This window comes from Lissotriton helveticus, chromosome 7 (genome assembly GCF_964261635.1).
Source record: "Lissotriton helveticus chromosome 7, aLisHel1.1, whole genome shotgun sequence".
NCBI lineage: Eukaryota > Metazoa > Chordata > Amphibia > Caudata > Salamandridae > Lissotriton > Lissotriton helveticus.
In genome coordinates, this window is record NC_136068.1 from 1936703358 (window position 1) to 1936725789 (window position 22432).

Sequence of the window (22432 nt, forward strand, 5' to 3'; positions counted from 1 at the left end):
GTACCCTTTTCCCAATTTGTCGTACATGCCAGCCTGTATATATTTTTGGCAGTATTGAAACCTGAAGGTTGATATTGGAATATTAATTATCCCATGTATTATCCATTCACTGACAGGTCGTTCTGACATTGTCACTGGTAATCTCTCGAGTTTCTCAATGCTCAGGATTGTATAATCAGCACCCTTCTGTGCCATACTGATTTGTTTATCAGTAAGGTTAAAGATATTGAATAGTGACGTTGTGTTGATTAAACGCCAAGGCACATAGCCTGAACGCAGATTTTGTAACGTCCAGCCAAGCTGTACAATAGAACGCAATTGAGACTGACCGTGTTGTAACAACAGTAAGTCTTGCGATAAAATGTCGATTGCTGAAGACACAATGCTGTCCAAAGAAAAAATTCTGGAGGACAGAGTCATTAATCCATTGTCCACTACAGAAAGTGATTTTTCCAAATTAATACGGTCAATTTCCCGTATACTTTCTGCTGTCTCAATTTGAGTCACCTTCCAGGCCTCGTTGTAAGCTGCATATACAGAGGCTGCTATGAAACGTTTCTGACGCTGTTTGCGCGGTCCCATAATGAAATCACGCAAGTCAGCACCATTAGTAAGTAAAGTTAGGTGTTGCTTAATTTCTGCCAGTGTGGAAGTTTGTAGCCATTGAAGGCAGAGTTTGCCCACACTGTAGGTGGTTATTATCCCTGGGTGTTGTCTTTGGGAATATCTAGGGTCTGGCCTGGTCAATGTGAACCCCTGTGTTTTGTTCAGGAATCTATCTTGACAGTTATTAGTATCTGTGGGCCAGATTAACCATTGTTTCCAATCAGGATGTGTTCTGTTTCGGTTTAATACATAGTTTACGTCTATCTCTTCATCTGTAGAGCTATTTCTGTTCATAGTTGGCTTTGGAATAGACGGTTTATTTAAGTCTTTGATTTTGGCTAGACCAAGACAGGTAGTTTGTTGAACAGTGTCATTCAAAAATATAATTTGTTCTGGTATCATGCAGGCTCTAAACAATGATTCTATACCTTGTACTTGCCATTCTTTTGTACCCCAAACACTTTTTACTTCAACATTTTTGTCCCAATAATCAAAACCAAAAGTATTCATTTGTTCAAAAAATGAGTCTGAATATATCAATTTCGTGTTTGTAAGCATGGTCTTTGTCCCTGTCTTATTTGACAATTTGAAATAAAATGTTTCAGCATTACTTGTGTTGAATCCTGAAAAGTATGAATATTTGTTATAAAAGGTTCTTGAGCTTCCTTTTGGAGGGGTTGCACAATGTTCCCATTGATTATAATTTAAAACATTTCTAGGTTGTGCCGATTTATGTAGAAAATGGTTACCATAGTGGTTTTAACAGTACATACTATCATAATTAGTCAAACCCTGCAAATAATCATGTTTGGTAAATTTAGCAGACATCACTAAGTCAGACATCATATCATTTATATTTTCAAAGTCCCAATCATCAGCAAATGAGCTTGGTTTTACAAAGTCACTCAACGAGATCTTGATTTGGTGTGGATATTTCAGGATCTCAACCGGACCATAAATTTCGTAGTCAGTATTGTCCCATGCTACCCCACCCGGTATAGGATTGGCTGTGAAGTTGACTGAAGAAAGTTCTCTTTTCTCGACGTGTGAAGATGTGTGTGGCTTGAGGATCAAGTTGATTTTCTGACTTGCTGTGTCCATTTTAGCATATTTTCCCTCAATGAAGCGTCCCAAAGTTAGTACCATGATGAGCCAAAGTATGAGGATAAATGCACCAAAACCCACCCAAAATTCAATCCATGGAGAAATTAGATATGTTTCTTTCAGTTGTTTCAAAAGTTCTTTAGCTTTATCTTTAAAGCTTTTTGTTGATGGCTGTGTTTTTGATTCACTTAGGTCTTCAGAGGAATCATCGAAGTTTATGAAGTAGCCGGATGCAGTTCTGTCAATTGTTCCAATTGCTTCAGGATTACTGTTTCTTGCATATTCGTTTGTTACTTCATTGTAGGTTGGTGTGTCTCTACTAAATGTTTTTATTTGGGTTTTCAGAGGTTTAAGTTCCATTGCATTGTTGCACAGTCCTTGTTGTTCTTCTGTAGGCGTTTCGAATGTGATTAGCCTCTTAGTTAGGACCTCTGTATTGGTAGCAAATCTTGGTGTTCTACTACTTATCGGGAGTCCACTTGGCCTACTGTTTGTTATCGGCCACATGATTGTGGTTTTACCAGGTCGATGGATACAACTCGGTTCTCCTTTTTACCAGCAAGCGGCGGTAGTACAACTGATCTTGTCCCGTTGATAGACAAGACAGGAACTGCTTTTCTGTAAGAAGGCCCAAATTCCTTCTTTACCACGATCTTTTCTCTGACTAGATCCCCGACTTTTGGAATCCAGACAGGTCTTGCTGGGACAGGTGGTGGTTCTTCAGTGGTTGTTGGCTGCTGTTTCAACTTTATGTTGCTCAGGTCTTTTCTTGTTTTGTTTAAGTCCTGCAAAATAGCCAAACGATCTTTGATATCAAAGCTTTTTTCCTTTACCACTGAAGTCTGACTGTCAAGATCTAAGACTAACATCCTAGTTCCAAACAATAATTCGTACGGACTGAATCCCCTCAGAGAATTTCTTGGCAGGTTATTTAGACTACGTTGGACACTTATTAGATGTTTGACCCACCCAGCTCCCGAACCTAATATCCTTTCTGTTATAGATAGCTTTATGCCTTGGTTTTTTCTTTACACCATCCCGTATCCCTCAGGAAGGAAGTGAGAAGAATCCTGCATCGCTATGCTCATTTGGCCGTGCTTCCCCACAAGCTTGAGGGCTAAAGTGAAAACATTGGTCAAACGTAGCATGCTCCTAGCGTATATGCCATTTAGACTCGCAAATCTTTGTATAACAGTCCAGACGTCAGCCGAGTGCTGGGGATCTACATTATAAGTGGAAACTAGCCTGTATATGTTAATCGGACGCTTTGCTTTTTACTGTTGATCCTTTCTGGAGTGAAACGCCACGGTAGTATACCGTTTCTCTCGCCACTGCAATCTCTGTTGCAGTCCGGGCATTTTTTTACAAAAATGTGATGCTGCAGGCTCATGCCTGGCCACCAGTACATTGATTGTAATTCTTCCAGAGAATCTTTTAGTTTGAGGTGTGCCCATATGTGCGTCTGCTATTAACAACGTTCTCCTGTCCTTGTTTGGAATTACTCTATCCCCCACTCCAGGGATTCGAGCAAAAGGGACGGAGTTTGCATCGATTATGTATGTATAATTGAGTGGATAGTTGATCGGTAGCGCTGAGCAGTCGCCTTTTGATGACGTTTTCACCGCCAGCACTGTTTCACCGTCAATGTATTTCACTGTACGCTTTTTTCTAGCTACGGAAGCCGATTTAGTTGATACCGCTGTGGCTGTCTCAGCCAATGAATTCCCTGCAACGTGAACGCCATCACGCTGATGACTCAGTGAGTGTGTCACGTGAGTCTTTGGTAGTTCTTTTTGTAACAGAACTATTTGTTCCCAAAGCATTTTATGCTTTATTGTTGCACCTGTGTCATCTTTGTAACCGTTTTGAATCCATTTCTGCAAATCGTTGTTATATGATTTGACGCAGTAATATGAATCGGACACTATAAGTGTCGGGAATTCGCGATCCGCATTATCTAGCGCCATTTTCAATGCTATTATTTCAGTCTGTTGTTCTGAATTAGTTTCTACTGAGTGTGTTTTTGTTAATAGAGGTCTTAGTTTACCTCCGCGCCACACTTCTTTTGTAATCTCACATGTGGGGTTGTATGCTTGTTCTCCCCAAACGGAGGGTTGAGCATGTCCGTCTGTATAGATTACACAAGCGTATTGTCGTAAGGGCAGAATGTCGATTGGCAGAGGGAATGTTCTTTCATATTCTAGATTTTTTAGTTCCTCTAGTTCTGGATCAAAGTAGTAGTTTACTTTGTCCATTGTAATGGAATTCACCCATTGTATCCATTCCGGATTCAATGCTGTTGTTGGTAAATTACACGGTGTTGTTAATGCCTCAAAGGCTGATTCTGCTGTTCTGACTGTGATACGTCTACCGTCAGCTTTATCTTTTTCTCTAGCTATTGCGGTTTGAACTGCATGAACAATGTTTTCTTTAATGCTGAACTTCTTTTCAGCTTCTGTGTACAAGTGTGATTTGAATGCAATTGGTACCTTTTCTCCCTCATTAGAGGTCAGGTATGTGAATCCGCATCTTCCTGGGATGACTCGAATCACAAGATTGCGTGTGTTATCACGTGTTTCTAATTTTGTTTTAATTAACATGTCTGTTTGTAAGGATCTAAAAATTTCTGTGTGTATTTGAGTCCAATTGGTTCTTTTAAAATCTGGTTTTATTAGATCATAAAGGGGTTTGACCCTTTCTGCGTAATTTGCAATGTATGTTCTTCCGAAATTTAGGAAGCCTAGAATTGACTGTAGGTTTTTTAGTGTTCTAGGTGCTTGGAGTACGGCACATTTCTCTAGGAAATTGTCAGCCAGGCTTTTGCCTTCACTTGATAATTCATATCCTAAGAACAGGACTGTTAGATGGGCAATTCTGGATTTTTTAAAGTTGAATTTGTAACCCTCTGCTGCGAACCCAAGTATTATGGTGTTCACTCTCTTCAAGTGAGTATCCAAGTCATCATCTGTTAGGTATATGTCGTCGACATAAGATAATGCTTCGTCATCATAGGTTTGTAGTAACTCTGTTACTCTCGCTGAGAATAATCCTGGGCTGTTCTTGAACCCCTGGGGTAACCGACAGAATTGTTTTTGAGCGCCATTTATTGAGAACGCGGACAAATATCTGCTCTCTGGTGCTATATTTTGACAAAAGAATCCATTAGAGAGGTCTAATGTTGTTTTGTATTTTTTGCGCACTATGTTATTCATTAGTGCAGCACTATGCGAGTTTTGCACTGCAAAAGAATTGCAACATGAGTTAAGGTGTCTGTAATCCAAAACTAGACGATATGAATTGTCTGGTTTGGAGACCGGAAACAAAGGGTTGTTCATTTGTGAGGTGCAAGTTTCAATCACCCCCTGGTATTCTAGTTGATCTAGGATTTCTTTTACCTGTTTTTTAGCTTCTTGCTTAATTGGGTACTGTCTTTGTGCAGTAGGTTGTGATTTTAACTGGATTTTGTGAGGAGGAGAGTCCTCATCCCATCCTACATGATTTTTATATAAAGCAGGAGCTTGAGCTACTGCCCACTTTCTTGCAAGTGTATATTTTTTATGAATTGGGATATGATTTGAGAAGGCAGGCATAATTATTTCTTCGCCATGAGGGCAGTCCCTGACAAACTCTGGTGGCCAGTCTTTTTCAGCTAGAAGGATGTCATAGCCCTTGGAGAGATTATCCCAAAATAGTCCCCTTATTTTTCTAGTCTTATCCCCTTCTATACGTAAAGTTATTTCATATATTTTGTGAGGTTTGCTAACTCTGGTGTCTGCAGTTTCCACTTGAAGGTATTCATTCGTGTCCACTGTCTCCAGATGATTCATAAGGACTTTGCGAGCTATGCTCACTTCTGCTGCGCTGTCTAGCATTGTCTGAGCCCATTCTCCGTTTTTCAGTTGTGTCCTCAGTATTCTCGGCATTGTTAACTACTTTAATACTGGCTACCTTCTTTTTTGGAAATTGTAATTTCTTCTTTAGATGAGCAGGTTCCTTGTCTTTGGACTTGACGTGCTCTTCTCTTTGTTCTGATCGTCCTCTTCTTTCCGATTTCTGCGAGGAAGTCTGAAAAGATTGAGAGGGGCGTGTATCAATTTCTTGATATCTATCAGGTTTCTTTATATTATCCCTATTTCTAAGGTTGTATTTTTTCCCAGAGGGCTCACTTTGGGGAGACCTGTGTCCTTGGTTTGGAGATTTTTCTCTCCACCGAGGAGACCTTCCTCTGGACTGGAATTTCTTTTCTTTAGGATTGGATTGTTTGTTTCCATCCCAGCTCTTTTTTTGTGATGTTAAATTATTATTAAAAAATACTTTTTCAGGACTTTCAATCAGTCGGGGTTTTACTGGTATTCCACCTAAACTATCTCTACCTAGTTCCTCATAGGATTTTTCTATGATTCTGGCAATTTCAGCTGGTTGGTCTGCTATATCTGTTTCTTTTAACCTCTGGCGGATCGCCACGTTTGCTGCTTCTCCCTTTATGTTGGCTAGTAATATAGCCGAGACCTGCTTGAAGTCTTTCAGTAATTTCATACCAAGAGTTAAAGCGGGTTCTGGACCGTATTCATCTTGAATTTGTTTTAGCACATCTGGTATTACCGAGATGGATGGAACACCATGCGTTTTTGTGTAAATGGAAGCAAAGACTGTACCCCAAGTGTCACAGTCCTCCACGTGTGGTGCGATTCCCATTGGAAGACAGATAGTCAGAATCCTGTGTTTTTCTAACGGGGTGGTGTCTGGAAACACCGCCTCTATTTGGGTGATTTTTTGTGCTAACCAGAATGGTATTTGTTCCCGTTTAGCTGGTACTTTACCCAGGCAGGATTGTATGTTCTGTGGTGTAATTTTATTTGTGTTCCCCTGATGAGGGGTCAGCTGTGGAATTTTAATTGCTGGTTGGATTGTTGAAGTCCGCATTACATATTGGACTAATTGTCTATGTACTTTTATTAATTGTTTTAGTTGTATTAAAAGGTTTGCTCCAGACATCCCATCGATGTCTGGATGTGGTGTGTATCCGGCTAGGACCGGCCACGTTGCTCCTGGTCTACCTAATGGACCGAGCCTGGTGATGTGATTATTATGTTTTAGGGTGCCATTAAACAAGAGCAGGTGCTCTTGAAATTTAAGTGGTACTTCCACCTCCTCGAAAGGAGTGTACTCATTAGGAGGTTCCTCTGTTTTGTAATAGTGGAAGACCTTTGTTACAGCGTTTGCTGCTGGAAAGTGTATCCATGAATAGAACACCTCTGTCTGCCGATATTCGTGTGCCTCTATTACGAATATGACTGTGCCACCTCTAGGTGTCAGTCCATTTTCTATAAGTTTTAAAGTTATAGATTTTCTTATGTTGACCGCGATGAGTATTATATTCGGGTCTGTTTCTTGCATAGCATTATCAGCTGCTACGAGTTCAGCTGCTATTCTAGCTGCCTCTCTTTCTCCTTCACTGTCTGACATTGTACTGTCCAGAAGGTTATTCCGTTTGTTTGCAGATCAGGTTTCTTATGGAAACAAAGATTAGATGCACAATATTTTGGAACAGTGTATCCTTCAACGTTGACTAAACCAAGAACCATACATAGGAGTTTCCTCCTGCGAGGTTTGGCGGATATTACCTTTCACCCACTCCAGACGTCTTTGGAGTATTATGGGAAAAAGGGGTCTGAGTGAAAAAGCACGACTGAGTTACTCTAATGTCTTGCGTTAGTTTTATCGCCTTTCCAAACGAGTTGGGCGCCATGTAGTGTAGTTCCTATTATCCCAATAGGCTCTGCGCATTGGAATAATACCTTCAATAGTATAGGCCTAGACCAGACGTTAACTAGGTCTTCTATTGTCGATATTAGACTTAAAGTTTTGGGTTTGCCAGCTAGCTCAGAGTTCACTAGAAACTTTCTCGAATAGGCAAGGAGGAGTTGAACCTCCCTGGATAGACAAGAAGGGATTTAGTTTCTGACAACCATAGAACATGACAACTTTGCTCTCCCCTAATCAAGAGTGTATCTCTAGAGTCGTGAGAAAACAAAAGACAACTTATTTTACTCAGTCAGTACGTGCATTCTTAGTCTCACCAGATTGTAGAGAAAAGGAAGAGACGGGCGTGTTCAATAAAAGATGGTATTTATTGATCAGTCTCTTTTCTCATACAAGATGGGGCACAAGGGGGGGAGACGATTGGCACAGAGCAGAAAACGAGGCACAAGAGGAGGAGATAGTGGCACAGAAAGCAAAAAGGACGGAGGACACCTACCAGCGGCAGTGGCAGCGGTAGCAGGGGCACACAGACGTAGCTGCGAGGAGGGGGAGCGACCTACAAGGAGGGTCAACCTACCTAACCTACCAGTTATTGTGTACTACTTGACCATTGTGGTATTATACTATATTCTAAGCTACAGCATTTATTTAAATCTGACTTGTATTAAGATGATAAACATACTTTTTTGCAGACAACGCCTAGTTGTGAATTTGATGAAAATGGAACCTGACAATCTACCTCTGTCTTTCTTATGTAACCCCATTCTATCTATTATGTAAATATTTTTCCTGGGTGTAATTTCCTTATCTCTTAATATTTGTGGGCAGCCTCTCTGTGGGGACTTGAACATCACCATAATCACACACTATCTCTGCGGGGACTAACACATCACCGCAATCACAAACTATCCTTGCGAGGACTTGAACATCACTATCCTCACACACTATCATTGTGGGGCCCTGGCTATTATCATAATCAGACACAATCTCGGAGGGGACCTGCACATAAGTATCATCAGACACTATCTTTGTCCAAACAAGGGCATCACAATTATTATACTAAATGTCCGTGGGGCTTGATCATGTCTGTCATCGCCCACCATCTCTGCAGCAACAGGCTACATATCTGTGACAATTAATCAAGAGGGAGGGATCACTTGTCCTGCGTGAACCAGGGTATGCAGGAGATCGAACAAGGACAAAATTTCCCACCCAGGGTTCCTTTTTTAGGGAGGGGCCAACCACAACAACGAGGAAAGAACCGAGGTGTAACCTGGTCGGACCAGACCCGACAGGTCCAAACGAGGAGTGTGACAAAAGCCAACACTGTTCCCTCATCGTAAATCTGACCGACAAGGTCTTAACCAAAGAACAGGAGGATGTCCTTAATAAAGGTCTGGGATTCGTCCCTACCCCAAAAACAGACGTCTTCAAAATAAAATGCGAACTGGCAGAATTCTGCCGAACCTTAAAACTAAAAGCCTTTTTTAAGGATCAACCTAAGTACGTCCCCGAGGGAGATACCTCATTGAGGAACAAGTCCACTTTCTGCCCTTTACCCTCTCAAGTTCCGATTGAAATCGCAACCTTTGAGCAGGCCATCATGAGAGAAGTAGATGATTTATCATCCGACCAACGGAAACCGTTTCACAATATAACGAGAGCTGAACAGACAGCGTTGGACGAATTAAAGAACGACGGCCAAATCATTATAAAACCAGCCGATAAAGGAGGAGGGGTAGTCCTCTTGTCTGCAGAAGGTTATGACAAGCAGTGTCTTGATCTCCTCTCAGATGAAAAATTCTACAAAAAACTATCCATCGATCCCACTCCGAGACTACAGAGAGAAATACAAATGATGATCGAAGAAGCAGAAGCTCATGACTGGCTTTCCAAAAAAGAAGCTGAATTTCTAGTAGCAAAAAACCCTAAAATTCCTTACTTCTACTCATTGCCAAAAATTCACAAGGCCCGATTGCCACCTCCGGGACGACCTATAGTGTCAGGCATTGGGTCAGTTCTAGAGCCTCTCTCACAGTTTGCTGATCATTATCTCAAACCAATTGTCCAGAGTACACCCACCTACTTAAAAGATACGCGACACCTTCTGAACCTACTCAAAGATGTAGAATATTCACCAGACACCATGATGCTTGTAGGACTTGATGTGGAAAGTCTCTACACAAGTCTACCACAACGAGAGACTTTAGATATGCTTGAACAAATTCTCTTTGAGAAGGACTGGATATACAAAACCCCTAGACACTTCGTCTTGGAATGTTGCCGCATGGCGTTGACAGAGAATCACTTTCTATACAAAGAGACACTATACCTACAACGCCATGGGACATCGATGGGCAGTACCTTTGCCCCGAGCGTGGCCGGGTTATATGTAAGCACCTTTGAGGGCATTCATATACACACAGAAACAAACCCTTATATCCGTCATATACTGCTTTGGAAGCGGTATATTGACGACATCCTGCTAATCTGGGCAGGCAGTGAGGAGGATCTAAAAGACTTCCACGAATGGTTGAACACAAAAGACAACTGTCTGAAGTTCACTTACAGTGCAGATAGAAAAAGCCTTGACTTCCTGGACATTACAATATATGCAGAAGACGGGCATCTACAAACACGCACCTTTTTCAAACAAACAGCAAAGAATAGTCTCCTCTCCTTCAAGAGCTTTCATCCACGCCCTCTGAGGGAAAATCTTCCCTACAGCCAGTTCCTTAGATTGCGGAGGAACTGCAGCAAGAACACTGAATATCGGGCGCAAGCACAAGATCTTTGCACCAAACTCCAACATCGAGACTACCCAAGACGAGTGGTAAATAAATGCAAAAAAAGAGCCCAGCACCAGAACAGAGAAGGCCTCCTAGAGACCTTCCCAAAAACAGAACCTGAAGATCTCACTACCTGTGTCACGACCTACAGTCCAGTAACTGACAAAGTCAAGAAAATTGTGAATAAGAATTGGAGGATCCTCACCTCTGGCGCTCTTTCTTGGCCAAAACCGAGATTCGCCAACAGGCGTTGTAGGAACCTAAAAGACATCCTGGTGCACACGAGACCACCTGTAACAAAACGAGGACAACAATCCAACTTGTGGGGAAACCCCCCCATTATTGGACATTATCCCTGCGGTTCTTGTTCAGTGTGTAAATTGACCCAACCAACAAAGGAGTTACAACTACTTCCAAATCTTAAATGGAGAATGCTCAGACACACAAACTGCAATACGAGCCATGTAATTTACATGATCACCTGCCCTTGCCAACTGCACTATATTGGCATGACTTGCAGAAAAGCCAAACAAAGGATCGTTGAGCACAAAAGCAATGTCAAATGCAAAAAAACCACAACCAAGATGGCTAGTCATTTTTTGGAAAAAAACCATACAGTGGACGACCTCAGTTGGGTCATCCTAGAAACACTGGATACTAAGGACAGCAACGCAGAAAGAATCCTCTTTGAAAAAGAGCAACGTTGGGTCCACCGTCTGGGGACTGATATCAGGGGGCTCAATGATAATATCCCGTGGCTGAGTGTGTTAAAATAAGACTGCCTACCATGAGGCATATTCCATAATGTAAGATACCGCCAGGCCGTACTGAGAAAAAACATCAGAGATGAACTATGTACCAAATGTGAGCACATTCGGAATGAGAGACAACCCCAAACCTGCTCTGCGTAAAAATACCAGAAATGATTTGTGCACCTTATGCTAACAAATTGCTTGCCATAAAAATTCACTAATCTGTCAAAAACTGTACAACTGATCACCAAGATTTGGTTCATTTCGCAGTTTTCATTCACTTCATTTTTTCATTTTCCAAGTTTTGAAATAAGAAGCGTGACCCCAAGACGAGCGCCACTCAGAACACTATTAACCATATCTCTAATACGAATAACGTAGACTGTTTTTTGAGGAACATCTAAGATGAATTCTGTACCCTTTCACTACCTACTTCACCAAAAACTGAGTACCCCGATTTGAAAGATATAAATTCTAAATTACTTAGCCTTTTCAAAAATTCCTTTTTTTGTATTGATATTTCAAAGATTTTTCACAATATCCCTTTTTTGGACCAGTAATTTTGCAAATTCTAAATTACTTAGCCTTTTCAAAAATTCCTTGTTTTGTATTGATATTTCAAAGATTTTTCACAATATCCCTTTTTTTGGACCAATAATTTTGCTTTAAAACAAAGCGGGATGAAGAACAAGATTCTTAGAGTCACAACATTGAAAACACGCAGGACGACGAAGTCCCCTTTCTATTTTCATGAAAATACCAGAAATACCGACCCGGAAGCTCATCACTGTTACTTCCGGGTCGCAAGAGGCAGCAGAAGCGCAACGCGAAGCGCGAGGACAGGAGCGTTAGGTATCTCCACGAGACCCTTCAGCAACCAAAACCGCAAGTATACTGAGCCAGGCCTCACGCTAACAGTGCGTTATTCCTTCTGTTTAGCCCCCTCGAAGCCCTTGCCACACCCGAAGGAGGTGTAACTAATATATATCTCAGGTATGATTTTGGCGCGTAGGGCGCACAGAGCACATCGGCATGATTGTTTTCCTCACCACGTTAAGCAACCATTATTAGCCCCAACATAGTAATGTATTAGAGATTTCTTTTACGAATGAGGTATCCTGCATGTGATGTTTGAACTACAATGGCCACATATCTCGATTCTTCACCATAGTCGTCCTAGTGGACAGGTATTATTTTACTGGCATAGCGTTTGCATATAAGTATATATGCCCCGGTTACAACGAAAGGAGGTGTAACTATTGTCTATTCCAGGTATAAATTTGACGCACAGAGCACGGCGGTATGAAAGATTTTCACTACGCGGGGCAATCCATTTCATGCTAAAGATACTAGAAATTGCACTTATGAATGAGTATTGACTGCATGCCACATGACAAACAATTACCACTTGTGACTTATCACGATAGTCTTCTAAGTGGTGGGGTTTCCTAGACCCTAAAGATTGGCATATGACTATGATTTATTGTCTATGAACCACTTTTTGCATGCATTAGCCTGTTGGAGAAAGAGAGAGTTGACACTGCCAATTACTGGGGGTTACGAAGTATTGCTATTTTAAGTTGCAACAATCTGCATTGACTAGTAGTGAATTCACTACATTATGTGTCTCCCTTACCCTTTTTTGTGTATTTGTGTATGTCTGTGTATGTCTTTTATCATTATGTCTGAACTATAGGTACATCGTGACCTCGAGAACCAAGGTTGAAAATTTCCCTTTTTCTACACACCTGCTTGCTATAAATTTAATAGTTTAGCATCACTATCACCTTTCACCACGGGTCCTGAAGAAAGCCCTAAAGTCCGATTTACGGCATAGAGGGCTGAAACATGTTGGCCATTTTAAATCATTTTGAATGCTAGTGCGTCCTGAAAACTTAACTTTTTCAACAGAGTGCACATGATTGGAGCATTCCCCTAATGGGATCCACCCGAACCCAGATTTAATAAAAGTCCGTTTACTGGGTCTCCGGGGGATTTTTATTGTCCTACACTCCCTCCACATCACTGGGTCACTACTGTTTTTACCGAGGATAAGATCCTCCTGGTGGAGGCTGCATACCGAAAAACCCGATGATTATGCACACACGTGTCAGAAGAGCGGAGAATCAAGATATACCGCTTACCACGCTACCCTACACGTGCATGAGGGTTTAATTTTGGAGACACCGTTGTTCGATCTCCTGCATACCCTGGTTCACGCAGGACAAGTGATCCCTCCCTCTTGATTAATTGTAATTACCCAAGGAAACTGAGGGATCAGTACTTTCCTTCTCCCCCCCCAATTGATTAGCACATACATATCTGTGACTCCAGTCCATGCACCCATTATGTTATGTTTTTCTGCAAAAAATGCATTATCATCAAAATACATTTACTATATGCTCCTAGGACACAAGGGGTTAGTCCTGCATGACTAAACCATCATATAATATAGGTAAAGCACTGAAAAATAGCACTTAGCCATTTGTTAATTAATTTATTCAATCGCAAATTGCATTTTTGCAGTAAGTCCTCACCAGGCTAGTAACACAGGTGAGGCGCAGCAACACAGCGCTAAGCAACATATCAGCAAGACTCAATACTTGGGCTTGTGCTGAGCCTGCATTATTGATGAAACCCACAACAGTATCCGTGGCCTCTTGGCGCTAAAGACACACACACACATATACTTAGATGAGGCATCAGATTTATTTGTATTCTGACACTTCTGTGCTGGATTTCCCACAACGCCCCACTCCATTCACCCCTCATGCCAGCACTTTACAGCTCCCACAGAGAAGAAAGGGTTAACTTTCCAAGCCGCAGGTCACGTGACGTAGCCGAGCTGCGCCACAACCCATCCAGCATGACCCCTGCCCAAGTAAACCCAGTCCGCCATCCCCCCTCCATGCCAAGAACAGCTCGGGGTCTCCCTGATGCTGCAGTAAGGGGGTGCAGCCTGGTATGGGGGGCTGGGGCTGCAGCTTCCACCTGTAGAATGCACGTGAGGCGGCAATAAAGAGACGACACAGAGAATTCAAAGAATAATTCAGCTTCATGGACTGACGCCCCCGGGACATCTCCCTCTCCCCCCTGCCCTCTCCCTCTGAGATATCTCCCTCTCCCCCCTCCCCCTCCCTCTGAGACATCTCCCATTCCCACCCCCCCAGGGACATCTCCTGCTCCCCCAACCTCAGGGACATCTCCCTATCCACGCTCCCTCTTTGGGGACATCTCTGCTCCCACTCCCCCTGAAACATCTCCTGCTCCCCCCTCTCTCAGGGAGGTCTCTTGCTCCCCCCTTCCTGGGGGACATCTCCAACTCCTCCCGCTCTCTGGGACCTCTCCTGTTCCCACCTCCCTCGGGGACACATCACCCACTTCCCCCTCCCTCTGGAACTTCTACAGCTCCCCCTGCCTCCGGGACATCTCACCTTCACCCCTTCATCCCCAGGACAACTCCCCCACTCTCAGGACTTCTCCTACTCCCCCCTCCCTTTGGGACATCTCTCGCTCCCCTTCCCTCCCTCAGGGGCATCTCCCATTCCGCCCTCTTTCAGCAGCATCTCCCACTCCTCCCTCCCTCCCTCCCTCCCTCAGGGGCATCTCCCGCACACCCTTCGCTTGAGGACATCTTCTGCTCTCCCATCTCTCTCGGACATCTCCGGCTCCTCACTTCCTGGGAGACATCAACTGCTTCCCCTCCCTCCTCAGGGGCATCTCCCGCTACCGCCTCCTATGGAGACTTACCTACCCCCTCCCTCCCCGGGGACATCATCTGCTCTCCCTCCCTCGGGGTCATCTCCCTCTCCCACCTCCCCAGACACATCTCCCACTACCCCCTCCCTGGGGGCCATCTATCGCCCCCCCTCCCACAGAACACCTCCTGCTCCCCCTTCCTCCTCGAGGACATCTCTCTCCCCCCTCCCACAGGGTCATCTCTCCCCCTCCCTCCCCAGGGACATCATCTGCTCTCCCTCCCTGGGGGACGTCTTCCACTCCCCCCTCCCTCGTATGTCCGCAGGGTATTGAGGAATAACAGGGCAGCACTACACCCCACAGGGAAAAGTAGGTGTGGACCCCCAAGGGCGGTCTGTCCGGGGCAGTAAAGAAGAAATAGGGGGGCAGCCCCCAGTTAAGGGGGGTTAATACCAGGAGAAGCAGGAAATCAAAGAGGGCTCCTGTCTGTCTGTCTCTGTCCTGTCACTGAGGTGGGGGGGGTCTGAGGGGGGCTCTGTTCAGGCCCGGACTGGCCGTTGCAGGCACCGGACAATCCCCCGGTCGGCCGCGAGGGTGGGGGCCGGTTTTGGGCCCCAGGGGGCCGGTTTTGTTACAGGGTCGTTTTTTGCAGCATAGCTGCAAAAACGGCACTGTAACAAAATCGGCCAAAAACCGGCCCTAGCAAAGAGCGTGGTCGCACCCCCCAACCCGCCCTCGGGGGGAGGGGGGGCCGGCCGAGCACTTTGCCAGGGCCGGTTTCGGTTCCCAGTCCGGCCCTGGCTCTGTTATACCAGGCGCAGCTCTGTCTGAGCCCCGAGGATGAAGTAGGGGTGCAGCCCCCCAGTGAAGGTGTGTTTGAACGTGCAGAGATGCTTCAAGGTGTCTGCATTGTACAAAGAAACCCGCCCCCCCTCATAGTCCAGGTACAACCCCAGCTTCAGGGGGGGCAGACGGGGGTATACACGGGAGGGGGAGAAGACGAGACTCCAGCGCCGAGCACCATCCGTCCCAGGCACACCCCAGCCCCTACATTCAGGGAGCTCTACGGTATCTGCCCCCCCTCTCAGAGCCTCTCCCGCGACCCCCACTGCCTCCCACTCCTGCAGCACCTGCACCTCCCAGTAATGCCTCCCGGAGGTGAACCCCTCCCGCCCCCGCACAGAGGTATGAAGTGTCCGGCGAGGGTCTGTCCGTGTCACGCGTCTCCCGTCCTCTGACAGAATCACATCTTCATTAGCCGTGTCTGGATCCAGAGTCACCAGCGCTGCAGAGAGAGGAGAGAGAGTTAATGACACACTGTGTGACCTCAGACAAGTCACTGTCCCACCAGAGACCCCAGCACTGCAGAGAGAGGAGAGAGAGTTAATGACACACTGTGTGACCTCAGACAAGTCACTGCCCCACCAGAGACCCCAGCGCTGCAGAGAGAGGAGAGAGAGTTAATGACACACTGTGTGACCTCAGACAAGTCACTGTCCCACCAGAGACCCCAGCACTGCAGAGAGAGGAGAGAGAGTTAATGACACACTGTGTGACCTCAGACAAGTCACTGTCCCACCAGAGACCCCAGCACTGCAGAGAGAGGAGAGAGAGTTAATGACACACTGTGTGACCTCAGACAAGTCACTGCCCCACCAGAGACCCCAGCGCTGCAGAGAGAGGAGAGAGAGTTAATGACACACTGTGTGACCTCAGACAAGTCACTGTCCCACCCAGAGACCCCAGCACTGCAGAGAGAGGAGAGAGAGTTCAGTCAGAACAACTTTATTTTGCCAACACAATGTAGGCATAAAAAACAGTTAAAAACATTTCACAGCATTTCACAGCATTACAATAAAGTATAAAAAATATAAAAATTATTACATTAAAATCTAAATTCATAGTTATTTACACAATACAATAAAATTGATTCATTATTAGGAATATAATTTTAGCAGATTGAACGTCTCTTTTTTAAGGCAGATAACAGAAAGGGCGCCAAAGAGAAACAGATGAAAGGGTCAGGTAATAGTTGCAGGTAATAAATGGCAACACAACACTGTTTGAAGTTCATTTTACGCATAATGGGAATAATAAATCATTTCCTTTCATCAGAATAAAATTTACAGAAAAACAAAAAGTGTAAATCATTCTGTACTGATCACTGATGTTAGATTTGGGGGTCTCTGGTTGGCACAGGTAATTACTTGTGACAAGCAGGGACCCTCTCCTCTAGTCAGGATAAGGGGATCACCCTCTAAAATAACCCCTGCGCACCCTTTAGGTAGTGTGGCGCAAGCAGACAAGGCTTATCTCAGGGCATCAGAGGTTAAGCATTTGTGTGCACACACAGTAACTAAATGACAACACCACAAATGGACACCAGTCTAGGTTTTTATGTAAAAATAGATATTTTATATGCATTCAAGAAGACTTAGTACAAGAACCAATCACGCTTAAAAATAGGCCACATTTCTTTCTAGGTAAGATTTCTGGGGACGGTGCACATTTTAAAACAGTCTGTGCGATTCACAGCAATGTGTTTGGCCCTGCGATGGGAAATTGAGCTGCAGAGTCACGGGCGTGAAGCAGACGCTTCTGTATGGCCCGTGTTCCAGCTGCAAGGGCAAATCGAACACAGTACCTTTCTGTTGGTGGAATCCGGCACGGGCGGTGCGGTGAAGCCCTTGGCGTCCGCGCGGCAAAGTCCACTTTGTGAGGTGCGAGTCACGGCTCGTTGGTGTTGAAGTCCTGCACCAAAGTGGACAAGGCGTTGGGGAGGCAGTGCTGCTTTGTACAGCGTAGGCGCCATACCTTCCGTTAGGGTTGCTGGTGGGATGCGAGCAATGCTGCACGAGACGGCCTGTATGGGACGTACGGGCCGGTCCCATACAGGCCGCCGGTGCCTGGGTGCGATGGGATCTCGGGATTCCGGAGCGAGGAGAGAGGCGGCGGGTACGCTCCAGGCGTACGGGCCTTTCCTTGCCTCGCACAGTACTCCAGTCCAATTCCCAGCGGCTGGGGCGGCGAAGAGAGCAGTGCGGCTCAGGGAGGAGAGGGAGGCAGGGTGCGGGCGGCCCAGCGGGACGTGGCGGACACGGCTCAGGTATGAGCGGCATCACTCGTGGCGGGGCGCCAGGCACAGGCTGCACAGCGGGGGAAGCGAGGCGCACTTCACATCGTGGCCCCAGCGGCACAGGAGATCAGGCAGAAATCCAGCAACTCATCAGGGAAGGCAGGGGAGAGTCCAATGATCCTGGGACTCTGTTCAGAGGACAAGCTCAGTTCCAAGCCCTTGGAGATTGTTTAAAGCACAAGTTCTGCCAAGTCTTTCTCAGCCTATTCCTCTCCTTTCTTCAGCAAGGCACCCACTGCAGGCCAGCCCCCCAGGTCAGGGACAGTCTTCCCCCTTCAGCTTCGCCAGGTCCTTCTAGTCGGGCAGAGGTTCTTCATGGTCAAACAGGATCTGATTTCTTAGGCGCAGGGCTCCTACTCTTATACCCAAAATCAAATCCTTTGTTCTTTCAGGCCAGGGGGGCCTTTGCCTAATCCAGTCCAGTTCCTGAGTACTTTGTTTTGGTGACTCTGGCTTCTTCTTTCAGTGCAAAAAACACAGTTGATGGACAGAATGTAGAACAATGTCTTACATTCACCCCATTACAAGGATCTGGGCCTAAATCCATCGTTTTTTTGCACTCCACACCACCCTGGGTTAGACACTGGCTATATGCAAATCAGCTCTGACCCTGTGCCTCATGGGAACAGTCCAGTCCGAACTACCAAGCCATGTCTTTCCCAGACCGGAATCAAGCATCCAAGGACCGGTTTCTGGCTATCAGCATTCATCAGCCTGGATAGCTTGACTCCAGTGGTGTGGAGAGCCTGGGACTCACGTCTGAGCATACCCAGCACACTCGGGTGAAAATTGCAAAAAACACAGTTGTTGGACAGAATGTAGAACAATGTCATACATTCACCCCAGTACAGAGATCTGGGCCTGAATCCATCGTTTTTTTGCACTCCACACCACCCTGGGTTAGACACTGGCTATATGCAAATCATCTCTGACCCTGTGCCTCATGGGAACAGTCCAGTCCGAACTACCAAGCCATGTCTTTCCCAGACCGGAATCAAGCATCCAAGGACCGGTTTCTGGCTATCAGCCTTCATCAGCCTGGATAGCTTGACTCCAGTGGTGTGGAGAGCCTGGGACTCACGTCTGAGCATACCCAGCACACTTGGGGGGAAAATTGCAAAAAACACAGTTGATGTACAGAATGTAGAACAATGTCATACATTCACCCCAGTACAGAGATCTGGGCCTAAATCCATCGTTTTTTTGCACTCTACAGCACCCTGGGTTAGACACTTGCTATATGCAAATCAGCTCTGACCCTGTGCCTCATGGTAACAGTCCAGTCCGAACTACCAAGCCATGTCTTTCCCAGACTGGAATCAAGCATCCAAGGACCGGTTTCTGGCTGTCAGCCTTCATCAGCCTGGATAGCTTGACTCCAGTGGTGTGGAGAGCCTGGGACTCACGTCTGAGCATACCCAGCACACTCGGGGTGAAAATTGCAAAAAACACACTTGATGGACAGTTTTGCAATTGCAATTTTCACCCCGAGTGTGCGGGGTATGCTCAGACGTGAGTCCCAGGCTCTCCACACCACCGGAGTCAAGCTATCCAGGCTGATGAAGGCTGATAGCCTGATTGTTTTGTAAAAATATACTCTTTTATATAGAAACTTTCAAGCAGGCTTAAATACATGCTTTATCGACTTAATACGATTCCAGTTACTTGTAGAAATGCCACAGTTCTTAATATCCAATGTTCAGTCTTTAAAATAGTGTCACTGGGTCTAAAACGATCCTTTAACGCTTAATCTTGGCCCCACAATAATCTAGGCAAAGTATTCAGCGTTCTGACTCTGTTCGTCAATGCTGGTGCACTGTGTAGCGCTTCGGTACGTCTCGTATAGGCAAAAGCAGAAGGGCCACGCTAACCCTCACTCGTCTCGCATATCACACGTACAGCGCTGATGAGGGAACGAGGCGTACGGAGCGTCGGGTAACTGTGCGGCTCGTACTGCGGCCGTGAGACAGGATTGAGGCAACATCGGTCACAAATGGGTGCGGGCCTCATGGACTCCGTTTCCAGCGCACGGCGCACTTAACACGCACACAGTACCTTTTTCTTTGTGGGGAATTCGAGACGGACGGATGCGGGGGTCAATCCTCCCACGTCGCGATGTCTTCCTGAGGGCGATGTGAGCTACCACTCGAGGCTGGTGCAGGTGCGGTGCTCCTAGGTTAACGGTGCGTTGTGGGAGGCAGACGTATCCGCAGCGTGCGCTTCTACCCAGGAGGGGGAGCGGCTGCAGGTGGTGCAGGCGGGAGTACGGGTTGTAGGAAATGGGACGTACTCTCTCGCTGGATGCTCCGTATCTGTGCACTTCACAGCAGCGGGGCGCTCTCCTCAATGCGATCACGGCGGGAGAACAGAGGCAGGGCGGGGGTCCGTCTTTACTTTACGGGCTGCGGCTCGGGGGCCAGAAGCTTGTGGTGCTCGGACCGGACGGGTCCTCTTCACTTTGCAGAACGTAGGCTCGGGGGTGCTCACAGATCACGATGCTCGGCCCAGTGCGGCTGGGCTTTACTTTGTTCCTGCGACGCGGCCAAGCAGAGGTCGCGTTACTCAGGGGACGGGGGTGCACTGCTTCCTAGAATGTGCGGGGAGGATTCCTCACACACTCCGCTTCCCTGGATTAGCGCTGTAGGGTCTGACCACACAACAGCAGCACTTCCTGAAGGGGGGTTAGCGCCCAATGTTCCTGTGGCGCAGTTCAGGCGGCAAGTTCACAAGCAAGCCCTTGGAGATTGTCAGGATGCACAAGTTGAATTATAAAAGTCTCTTAGTCTTTTCTTCCTCTCTCCTTCTTGCAGCAAGGCACCCACCACAGGCCAGTCTCTCAGGATTAGAGACAGTAGTCCTCCATGCAGCTTTCCCAGGTCCTTCTCTTCAGGCAGAGTTTCTTCTTGGCAATAACAGGATCTGATTCCTTAGGAGCAGGGCTTCTACTTTTATATGCCATTTCTTTTATTCTTGCAGGCCAGGGGGGCCTTTGCCTAATCTAGTCAGTCTCTGAGCACTTTGTTTTGCAGACTCTGGTTTCTCCTTTCAGTGTGCAGGGCAGGGACATCAGACGCTCTGCAGAAGGTGGAGCCATCATTTTGATGACAAGTACAGCCAGGAGCACTCTGTTGACAGTCTTCCCTCTTCCTGGACCAGGTGCAGGGCAGAGTCATCAGTCGCTCCCGAGGGGGCAGAGCCAGCATTGTGGTGGCAGAGCACAGCCCTATTCAGAGTCAAGGGGCACTCCCCCACCCATCCTGGTGTAATCCCTCCATTCACCACCTGTCATCCCTAGCCCTGTCACTCACAGAACCCAGGCAGCAGATACACATGAGAGCAGAGGCGGGCTGACATGGTTAGGCAAGCAAATGCTAACTTTCTAAAAGTAGCATTTGCAAACACAGGATATTAAAATAAACTTTACTAAAATAAATATTTTATTATTCTGAGTTCAGGCATACTAAATTGACTTTCTACCATGTTCCCTGAGCCTGCTAAGATTATAGTGTGTAATAATTCCAGCAGCCCATTCTGGCCAATGGACAGTAGGTAGCCTTACAATAGTGAAAAACGAAATTGGCTGTAATTCACTATTAGGACATGCCACACACATCAGGGCTTGTCTTACCTTATGCTTACAATGCACCCTGCCCTTGGGCCTACCATAGGGGTGACTAATATGAAGTTAAGGGAAGATTTAGGGACTGGCAAGTAGGTACACTTGCGCAGTCATCATGACAGTACCAGACTGCACGCAGGTTCTGCAATGGCAGACCCTAGACACATTTTACTAGCCGCTTCTGTGGGTGGCACAACCAGTGCTGCAAGCCCACCAGCAGCATTTGTATTTACAAGCCCTGGCACTCCTCGTGCACTTTACTGGGGACTGACAGTAAACCAAATAAGTCAATCATGGACACCAATCAATGTATACACTTTTCATAGGGAGCACTTGCACTGTGGCCCTGATTGACAGTGGCACAGTGCCCTGAGCAGCTAACACCATCAAAACACACGAGGCACATCAGAGAAAAGTGGAAGGGAGACTCACGCCAAGGTGCCAGGTCTAACACAGTGGTCTCTCCCTCTGGATCAGGTAACCCCTGCACCTGGCTTTCTAACTCAGGGACCCAACCCTGCAGTTGAACACTTGCCTGGTGCACCAGGACTTCCTTGGGAGCACGCATGCCTCCCCTGAGGGTAACACATAACTCCTGTGTTGTGTGACAGTCTGCCTGGCACAGATCTCCCGTCCTCTGTCTATCTGACAGTGCGCGAAGGACAGAAGCGGTGTCACCATGGTCATTCCCTGGGGACGCAGCCCTTCTGGCTGACCTTTGACCCACTGGTTCTTCCACTGGGGACTCTTTCCCCCTCTCACCCCTCCACCTGGACCTCTGCATCCTCCCAACGGGAGCGGTACTGCCAGACACCAGAACTACTGGAGCTCTGCTAACAGAGTCTCCACGTTCTCTAGATATTGGGAGATCTTCCTCAAATGGCCTACAAGTACAGCCTAGGTCCCTGACCTGATGTTCCCTTAAGAAACCATCCAGGCCCTGAGACTGGGATTTGGGTACCTT

At 46.3% G+C, this 22432-nt stretch overlaps 1 protein-coding gene across 1 annotated transcript in view; it reads right to left on the bottom strand.

Annotated features, from left to right (window-relative positions):
* Nucleotides 1–15519: 15519 nt before the first annotated feature.
* Nucleotides 15520–22432, bottom strand: part of LOC144769995 (E3 ubiquitin-protein ligase TRIM39-like) — a 112124-nt gene continuing 105211 nt past the window's right edge. Inside the window, exon 5 of the mRNA XM_078654191.1 lies at nucleotides 15520–15998. Within this exon, the coding sequence (XP_078510317.1) occupies nucleotides 15520–15998 (479 nt within the window). The remainder of the gene's footprint in view (nucleotides 15999–22432) is intronic.